Source organism: Myotis daubentonii, chromosome 5 (genome assembly GCF_963259705.1).
Source record: "Myotis daubentonii chromosome 5, mMyoDau2.1, whole genome shotgun sequence".
Taxonomy (NCBI): Eukaryota; Metazoa; Chordata; class Mammalia; order Chiroptera; family Vespertilionidae; genus Myotis; species Myotis daubentonii.
In genome coordinates, this window is record NC_081844.1 from 42367641 (window position 1) to 42378223 (window position 10583).

Below are 10583 nucleotides of genomic sequence, written 5' to 3' on the forward strand. Positions count from 1 at the left end.
ACTGAATGCATGAACAAGATTTTTTAAAAAAAAAAGATCGCTGCCTTCTAAAGATGTCAGCTTTGTTGTGCAGCTTAGCGCACACCACAGCTCAGCTAAGAAATAACATCTGTGAGCTTTTCTCTTTGCAAAGAAGAGACTGTCCCCACAACACTTCTGTTCATGTGTGGGTGATTTTCACATGTGATTCTAGTGCTTGGAGTTTCTTGGGGAAGACTGTGACAGGTTCTGTGCAAACTCTAGCCTTTCTGGCTCCTTTTTTCCAGTCTCTTCCTGCTGCGTGTGACAGTGTTTTAGCCTGACCTTCATATGACACTCAGAGGACCGGAGTGAAGAGGGGGGATGGAGGAAGGGTGTTTCAGAGCGGGAACTACAATTTGAGCAAAGCATTAGGGGGACATGAACTACCATCATGAAGGTTTGGGAATACATGTAATCTTTTACGTTCAGAAAGTAATGGTTCAACTGCTGCCTGTTTTATTTCCTCTGAAATCATTGCATGTAGAACTGACAGCATCAGCTGCTGACATTTTAGATGTGCGTTGATGCTGAAGTGATGCAATGTAATGAAAATGCAGCACATCCCTTCGACATTCCCTCTCAATTACAGTTTAAAACACACGGGGACAAAACAGTGTATACCTGATTCAAATGTATAGCTCTGGGGGTGTTATTATTTCTTTAACTTTCTGAACAGCTTAAGTTGGGACCGTTCCAGAATGAGTCTTGGGACAAGGTCTCTATAGGTGAATGGCTCCATGCAACACAGAAAATGTTCTCAGGATGATCCCAGCTGGGCAGGTACCTGTGGTGATTCTGCATGAGCCTGGGCTCCAAGCTGACGTAGGAGGACCCCCAAGGTGGAATTTGTGCCATCTTCATGGTTTCTAGGGGTCATATGGTAGTAGAACAAGCAGAAATCTTTATCACTAGTCACAGGTTAACTGAGGCTGAGGCATAATTTAAGTCCTAATTCCTAGGAAGGAATCAATGTATCAGCCTTTATAAAAGAAGCCAGACAGACCTACATCATCTTTGAGGTCCAAATCTTAGCTCTTCTGACAGTATAGTCTTTAGAGAGGTAGGGGTGTGTGTGTGTGTGTGTTGGCTTCCAAAGACTTGCTTTGTGATCTGATAATAGAATGTTTAATCCAGGTCACACATCCATTAAAGCCTAAATGTAATTAATATCACATTAATCCATAAAATAAAGATGATGGTTGTTTCAAGAGGAATCTAGTAAAGGATACTAAAGAGATGTCTTGGTATCCTCATCCTAGATTGGAAACAGGAAATTGCTGGCAGGCAGAGATGTGGTCCCAGTCATTTAACTAGGGTGTTGCAGCTCAGATTATAGGTAATAATTCAAGTGTTTTAGGATCATAACATAGATTCATTTTGTCATAGTTTATAGTTAAGAAAATATAGTCACTTCACAGATACATAGCCGGGCTTCAGAATTCAAGAACAAACTAAATTAATGATTGAATAAAGTATATAAAAGATGTTAGTCTAAAGACCCACTGCCCTGGACTAAGAAGCAGAATATGCTCCTAAGTAAATATCTGCTGAAAATCTGCTTTCCCCCAAAATGAGCCACAAATGTCACCTACTAAGGTTGTGTTTAGTTCCAAATTGTGCCTCTTTTCACAATGTGAAAAGAATCTTCTGAAATGTCTAAATTCTAATCTGCATTGAATCACTTGGGTCCAGAATAAATACATGTCAATACACAATTACAAATATGCTTGAAAAGAACTATGAAATTTATACTCAGAAACATCTTTAAATACCAGAAAGCACAGGCATGTTGTAAACAAAAAATATTGTTGCATTTCATTGTCTGTAACAAAATACAATATGACTAAAACTATTATGTAGGTGCCAGGAGAAGGTTGTTTATATTATCATTAGAGGCCCAGAACACAGATTCATGCACTGGTGGTGTCCCTCAGACTGGCCTGTGCCCTCTCACAATCTGGGGCCGTGAAGCAGCAGGCAGCCTGGGAGGAGCCCGAGCGCACATGGCTCCTGCTCATCCCGGCCCTGCTGTGCCTGCTGCCACCGCTTGATAGCGCTGCTGAGGAGGCAGGAGAGGCTTGCGCCACTGCAGCTGTGCTTGCCAGCCATGAGCCTGGCTTCTGGCTGAGCAGCGCTCCCACTGTGGGAGCGCACTGACCACAAGGGGGCAGCTCCTGCAGTGAGCGTCTGCCCCCAGGTGGTAAGTGCGCATCATGGCAACTGGTTGGCTGGTCGTTCGGTCGCTTAGGCTTTTATATATATAGATTAGCTGCCTGCCTTCCTAGCTTAGTGTTCTTTTCTGCTTTTGTTCTTCTGCACCCAGATTTAGACTACTCTGTCTTTATATTTACAGATTAATTCCTCCATAAAAGGAGTGGCACTGGGGAGGTTAGGAGATGAATAAATTGATTCTAATCATTCCCAAACAAATAACCTCACCTCCTCACCCTCTTCCCTGTTGTATTTTCTTACAAATAAAGGAAGGTAAATGTATCACCTGTAATTCCTGGAGCCCAGCGCCTTCCATATCTATTATAAGCTTTCAATCAACTAGAGGTGTATTGCTTTGTTTGTTTCGTGTTTTTTTTTTTGTCCCCTAGGCCTGTTGTAGTCTACTCTTATGAAACAAGCAAATTGTAAGAAAATTATAATTTCCCTTGCCTCCTATTGTTATACATTTGGGTAAATCTGCAGTAAAATTATCAAAATTCAGGTTCAGGGAATGAAAGGGGTGGAAGGCTTGCCCCTGCCCCATGTGAATGAGAGAAAATTTCACAGACCGGGTGCTACGCTTGTTTATTCTTGCACATTCACAGAGACTGAACATTTCGCTAGATTTTCCAAACCAGTGTTTTCTACTCTTGGGGTAAATATACTGGCTGAATTGTTAGAAAAGGGTTAGTCAGGGACACCAGGAACTGCTCTTCACAGATGTTCTTTCAGAAAGCCAAGTAATATGACAGCATCCATTAAGAGCATCCTGCCAGATTCCCCAGGGCTAGCAAGTCAGGGACTGTGGCCCCCAGGAGGCACCTCACCGCTCCTGCCAGCTTCCTTCAGAATGTTCCTTGGACTGCAGTCACCATGTGGTAGCAGAACGACGGTGGAATACAGAAGGCCCTCTGTTGCCTTGTTCCTCAGTCCCTGGTCATGTATGTGCTCACTAATTTTAAGAAGGAGCATTTTGCTTGTTGCTTTTGGGAAATATCAGACTCTTAATTATAATTAAAAGTCACTGCCAGGAGGGAAGAAACGAGTAAAAAGACTATGCAATAATAGGTATTTAAGAGGAAACTACATGTTAAATGATCCAGTCTCTCAGGAGAAGTCCTCTAGCTGGCTTGGGGAACTAGAGTGCTTTTATGGAGAAGTATCTGCCTGCTCTGTTCCTTAGACCTCCCCCAAGGCCTAACCTGGACCCTCCCTTCTCTATAGGACAGTGTATGTAGGTAGAGATGGGATTACAGAAAGGTTCAGATCCAAGACCCACAAGCCAAACCTAGTATCATGTTGTCCAGGGGTCCTCTGACCTATGGATATACAGGCAGACTAAGAATTAACCCCAACTAAAGAGTTTTGCCCGACTCGGAACCTCATTCACAAGGCAACACTATGTCCTTTCCAGGCCAGAGAGGGAAGTATTTCTGTTATCAACATGCATTCTCTATCATGTGAGGCTTATTTTCAATTTGATGAGTCTATCATTTATTTGAAAGACTAAAACAAAATGATACTAATTCATACCCAGCCTCCAAATCTTCACATTGTTAGCTAATAACTTTAAGTAGTATGATAATTCATTGTAGATTCTTAAAATTAATGACATAATCATGTTCTAATCAACGGAGGTCACACAAGGACAACTTCAATGTCAAATATGAGCAACCCAGGTAAATAATATAACTTAATTTGATTTACTCCAGATTTTATGTTGGTCCTAAACTACTTGATATTCTGAGAAGCATTAAACTCCCCAGTGTTCAACAGAGTCATGCTCACAGGCAGGTTAGAAAATCAGATGCTACAGTGAAGGAATTCTCTAGTAAGAACACAGTATTTTCCAGATGGCTTATTTTTCTTGTTTTTCACTAGGATATGGAATTACACAGTATGCTTTGGTGGTTTAAGTACAGCCTCTTGAACCCGAGTTCATCTTCTAGCTCTACTACTTCCAAACTGGTGATCTTGGGAACATGGTTTAATCTAACTGTGCCTCCGTTTTGTCATCCTATAAAGTATTAGTACCCATCCCACAGAGTTGTTGTGAAGATTAAATGAGTTTATACACATCAATGTCTGGCACACAATAAAGGTTCACTGCTGCTATCATCAATAGAAGATAGTTCTAGTAATGTGCAAGCTTGTAGCCACTTCAGTGGGAACCGTATGACCTTTTTTTGAATGTTCTCTCCCTTCCAACAGGAAAATGGCAGATGCACGAGGGCGGCCTCCTGAACATCACCAAGGTGTCTTTTTCAGACCGAGGGAAATACACATGTGTTGCCTCTAATGCCTATGGCATTGTGAACAACACGGTGACCCTGCGCGTCATCTTCACCTCGGGAGACATGGGTGTCTACTACATGGTGGTCTGCCTCGTGGCCTTCACCATCGTCATGGTCCTCAACATCACCCGCCTGTGTATGATGAGCAGCCACCTGAAGAAGACAGAGAAGGCCATCAACGAGTTCTTTAGGACAGAAGGCGCGGAGAAGCTGCAGAAGGCATTCGAGATTGCCAAGCGGATCCCCATCATCACCTCAGCCAAAACTCTAGAGCTTGCCAAAGTCACCCAATTCAAAACCATGGAGTTTGCCCGCTACATTGAAGAGCTGGCCAGGAGCGTGCCTCTGCCTCCTCTCATTATGAACTGCAGAACCATCATGGAGGAAATCATGGAGGTGGTCAGGCTGGAGGAGCAGGGGCAGAATTTTGTGCAGCACACGCCAGAAGGCCAAGAGGCCATGGACAGGGATGAGGTGTACATGATCCGAAACTCTCTGAAGCGAAGTGACTCCCCCACCGCTGACTCAGACGCTTCATCGCTGCATGAACAGCCTCAGCAGATTGCCATCAAGGTGTCCGTACATCCACAATCCAAAAAAGATCATGTGGATGACCAAGAGGGTGTACAGTTTGAAGATGTCAAAGATGAAGAGGACACAGAACTGTCAGCTGAACAATCCCCAGAAACTGTAGAGCCTTCTACAGATGAAACATCCACAGAGCTAACGCCTGAAGAGCCCACGCCTGTTGAGCCCATGGATGTTGAGCCCACGCCTGTTGAGCCCACGCCTGTTGAGGTATCAGATAGAGTCCCACCGCCTGCTCACCTGGAAACTACAGAGCTGGCAGTGGCACATGAAAGAAACACCTGCATTATTTATGAAAGCCATGTCTAATATCAACTCTGAAAAGCTATGCATATTAAGAAAATCAGGGGCTGCTCCTCGTAGTCCAGATGTAGTACGCACTTGCCGCTAAGCCTTACAAGGAGACTCTCATCCCCTAGGTAGGAGTGATGCTATTGTAGAAGGGAAGACACCTGTGTGCAGTCCTTGTGACTGGACCTTCCCCAGGAGAAAAGGATGCAGGAAACATCAGGGTGCAGGATTGATGCTATTGTCCAAGTGATACAAGTTTTAGAGACGATTCTCTGCCAAATGCCGTCATTGGTGATGCCCTTTTGGCAAAGAGTACACTACTGTAAGATAAATTTTGAGTTCAAGAGCCCTGTCCAATGCACACTGCATTGCTTTTCTTTTTAAAAAAATTACAGGTCTGCTACAATAGCAAATGCACGTATATGGGTTTGTTGCACTTTCTTCTCAGTCTTTGTTCCTTTCACTGTTCCTTGATAATGGAGTAGTAGTTGTTATATTAATACTAATTACTCTTTCTGATTTGGTCTTCTTTGTCCTTGCTTTCCCCTAGAACATTTACCTCAGAGGCGTTGGTATCAGTCTACCAGTACCAGGGCTGATATCTACAAGTCATTTATAATGTTCCAGAGTAGTCACTAGACCCCTTGTTTTTATTATTTCCAAGGCCTATTTTCATACCTTGATTTTTACTTGTTTCCAATGAAGCTGCTGTAAGTGAAACTGAGAAAAACTTTGCCCAGGAACAGCACTTTAATAGCCAAATGAAAACGTGTTTACCTGTCCGATTCTGAGAGCCTTTGTGTGAGCTCAACTGAAGTGTGGTGGTGGTGGTGGATTATAAAAGGTTGAGTATACTCATAATAACCATGAAAACTGCTGTTTTTACATTTAAGTAACATCATCCTCCAAACAAAAACTGATCTTTATCTGGAAAATTTATTGCGTCCTAAGTCAGAGGCATTTGATGAATCCCTGTAAGGTTGTATAGTATTAGCTACCCAGAAGGACTTGCAGGGAAGGATATCCTATATAATAAAGAGCTTATATGCTAATTAGACCAAACAGCAGAACGACCATCCGGATGACCTCCGGATAACCGTCTGGACGACCTTCCAGACGAAGCTGGGGCTGTGAGGGCCGAGCCCCTTGCATGAATTTCATGCATAGGGCCTTTAGTATTATAATAGTATAGGAAACTGTACCATCAAATTTCATGCCAAAAGTATTAAATTAATTTTTAATCTCACAAGAAAGCAGTTATATGCAAGGCAGAATGATGTCATAGACAAAAGACAAAACTAGTCATCCAAAGGCCAACACCTTACCTGACCGTGCCAATAACCAGCTGCCTGGCTTTGGGCAAGTCTGGGTTTCAGTTTCCTTATCTGTCAGAAGACTTGGTGAGTTCTGAGCACCATTTAAATAGTCTCATTCTCTCACAGAACCAAACCAATACTCTTATCCTTGTTCTTTTTCACAGTTACTTTAAAGCTTTTCATTTGTATCCCTAACGTTGTTTATGCTGCATTACTTACTCAGTAATGAGTAAGTATGATTTTCAAAAATTATAGCATTTTAAGTAAATTGTGGATCTTTCCCCTCCCCCCCCCAAATAAATCATGTGACCACTTCTACAGTTTAGATTTAATCATGATGAGAACAAGTGGTATTATTTCATTTTTACTTAAGAGCAGGGAGATACTAACCTTAAAGCAGTTATAAGGGTCATGGCTGATAGGGTCATGACATCAGAGATTAGTTACATGGACCACACTGGTAATGAGAGAGCAGATGCATATGTTTAGTCCTTAATCTATCACTCTCTGGATAAGTGACCTTGGACAGTCCCCTTCTCCATTCTGGGGTTTAATCTTTTTACTTACAAGGTATAGGGGTAGTTGTGCTCACAAAATCCCTTCTCGCTCATACATTTAAAGTTTTATGGAAAGTTTGTAATCTCTCATGGTGGCCCCCATAGCAAGAGACATGCAATATTAGGAGCAAAAATGGGTACATGAGATTGGATGCTTTCGCTGTCCAAACTTTACAGCAAATGTCTCTAGCTCTGTAGCTGAAGGCAGTGGGTATGGCTTTAGGAATGGCTTTGACAGTTTTTTTTACTCATAGATACCTGATGTTGAAGGCAAACTCACAAGATGTGGAGTTTGATCAGACATCTCTTAGTCAGGAATGAACTGTTGGCATCTTGGGTGGTCACATAAAGAAATTAGTAGTGAGCAAACAAGAGAAACCATGACTCCTGATTGGGCTCTCCTGACTGGGATTTGTATTTGGGTGCAGAAAAGTTTTATCTCCAACTCTCACTTGTTATAGAGGTCAACAAATTCTTACCAGGGATCTGTATGCGCAAAACAATAGAGACTTAAGCTCACTTTGGGGTATTGGGAGAACTGTTTCTCAATGTTTCATTCCACCAAAACCCATGTGCATATTTCCACATGAAAATTACAGAAGACATCTATTTCGTCTAGACATTGATTCAGGGTAAAACGTTTAAAATGGGCAAATTTTTTACGATGTAGGAGCAGAAATGTGTGACCAAAGAATGTTTCCATTTTGCTTTTAGCTTCTTTAGACTGAGGAGATTATATAGATTTTCAAAATGTTCTCCCTCTTTAAAGTATCAAAAAGCTCTTGATATAATAATAGCCAACCTAAAGGGAAATTAGCTTACAACAGAGATTTCTCCTCCCACAAATTCTACACTCTTCCTATCCATCCTATTGCTTCTTACAAAGGGAGAAAGGTTCTCCTGCTAGAATATGAAATGTAGATGACCTTGTGACTTTCAGCTGATTTTCAAAGATAAATAACTGCTCAGATTCATAGAGGTATGGCTGTGTGTGTGTGTGTGTGCGCGCGCGTGTGCGTGTGCATGTGCACGCGCATGCACAACACACATGTCAGACTCATTTGGGCAGTTTTAAAAGCTTAACACCAAATCCCAAGCCATGTTCCTTGGGTTGTATGTAGTCATTCTCAAAATCAAACAATTTCTGGTTTCTGAGACATCTGGTTATATCTCTAGCAATTTTTTTCTTGAAATTCTAAAAATAATTCAGATATGTATGCATATTTAATTCACTTAGGTGATCTGCAAACTTGGATGGTATTTATTGTAAATGGGAAAAATTTATAATGAAAAATCTATGTAATTTATAGTGGTTTTGTTTAATATATTATATTTTCATATCGTTAGGGCACATCTACTCTTCTCATCTTTTTGTATATCATACTTAGTAAAAAGAAATACTAATACTTGACTAAAATCTCTAGGACCTAAATGTGATGCCTAATCTATAGAAATCACTCTGATAATATGTGAATGTTCTCACCCATACCAAGCATTATTATGTCATTACATCAAGAATGATCTGTCTCAGATGCTTACAAGCAATCCTTTTTTTTTTTTTTTTTTCCAAAACTATGGATTCTGGAATCCACTTCCTTTCTTTTTCTTTTTTGTTGTTTGCTGCATTTTTAATTGTGTATGTTGTTTAAGCTTCCCTTTAAAGGGCAAGTGTGAGATAAGAAAACAACTTAATGGAAAGACAGAATTGAACTATGGCTCTGTAGATTCTTTAATGGACTGATAACCTGTTTTAAATCTAATGCTTGGGTTGTTATTTATTAGTGATCTAAGATCTGCTCACTTCTTTAATACATGAAGAAAATGTGAGGCACAATGAATATTTGCATGTTTTGTACAGACACACTCTCAATGTGGTGCAGCCAACACAAATCAAGTTCACTATAGAAATACCAATCCCAACCACGGGAGGAACCGTTTTACAAAGGCAAATCAGGCATCTTTTATTCGCAAATGGAAATATTGTGTCAGTGTTGAAATTCTGAAATGGTTCTGCTAAAGGGGGGATTTCCTCTCAGTGTTTCATTTGGTAAGAAAATGGAGCGTTTAACTCTTCTTTCAGATACTCTATTTTATACTCAGCACAGTTCAACTACTGACCTGTACCTATCTTCCCATATCCTTTTAGCAATCCCTTAAGATTATTATTCCTGTTTCTACTAGATTTTTAAACTAATTTATTGTACTCTTTAAATACCTACCAGATCTCATTGTATATTCCCACACATTTGAACACCTGATATCTTTAAGATATCGGGTGCTCAAAATATTCATTTTTATATTTACCTATTCATTTAAAAGCCCTTCAGTAGATGACAACATTCATTTTCCTAATGCCTTTCTTAGAGCTTCTACAATGATTAATCTAGTTTGGATTAAATAAATCAGTGGTGGGGGGGGAAAATCAAGTAAAATAGAATTGCTTATTATGTTTTCCAAAGGACTGAGGGTTTGTTATACAAGAAAATATCATAAGAGGTTGGCAATGATCTTTATGATTCTATAGAGATATCATTTTAAAGAGGCTAATACTTATACTACCACAATCAAAATTGAAGATTTAGAGAATATAAAACTATAAAACAATTAACTCTAAGAATATTTTGGCATGAATTATTTTTTATTTAACCTGTAACAATAGCCTTCAAATGTATCTCTCTGACACCATAGAGCTGCATATAGTGAATTAGGGTCCAAGAAGAAACTTGTATTTCTGTTTGGTTTGCTGTATATCTATTTCTGCATATCCTGTATTAAAATTGGAAAGTAAAAAAATTTACCTGGGGTAAATGTCAAACTGGCGATTTTGTGAACTATAAATGTTCAACCTTTTAAAAGTAATTTAAATATGGAAACAAATGAGTGATATTTAAGTTGATGTTATAGTAGAAAAAACAAACAAATGTGATTCATCCTGTATTTTGATTGTTGCTTTAATAAAGGGTTTGCACAGGTGTGAGGATTGTTGTATTGTGTCCCACCTAAAGGGCATTTCATTGTGGCCTGATTTACTTTTTGCAATGACATGAGATTTGTAGTCAATTATTTTCCCTACCTTCTGCATCTGCAGCTTATCTTGGCGGGGGGGCGGGGGGGGGAGGAAAATGAAATAATTTTTATATAAAATTACCAACTATCCAAATTTAGAAACATTAACTTCATAGCAATTTACTTTTATCTATATCAAGACATAATTTTTTAAAAATATATTTTATTGATTTTTCTACGGAGAGGAAGGGAGAGGGAGAGGGATAGTGAGTTAGAAATATTGATGAGAGAGAAACATC

The 10583-nt window shown here is 40.0% G+C and overlaps 1 protein-coding gene across 2 annotated transcripts in view; it reads left to right on the forward strand.

The window, feature by feature from the left end:
• MFAP3L (microfibril associated protein 3 like) overlaps positions 1-10250 on the forward strand; it is a 49058-nt gene extending 38808 nt beyond the window's left edge. The window contains exons 1-2 of one of the 2 annotated variants that reach the window (XM_059697647.1): positions 3095-3911; positions 4444-10250. In XM_059697647.1, the coding sequence (XP_059553630.1) occupies positions 3890-3911; positions 4444-5423 (1002 nt within the window). In that variant the 5' untranslated portion in view covers positions 3095-3889 and the 3' untranslated portion in view covers positions 5424-10250. Of the gene's footprint in view, positions 1-3094; positions 3912-4443 lie in introns of those variants that run through there. The other variant, XM_059697646.1, reaches the window with a different exon arrangement.
• The last annotated feature ends 333 nt before the right edge of the window (positions 10251-10583 follow it).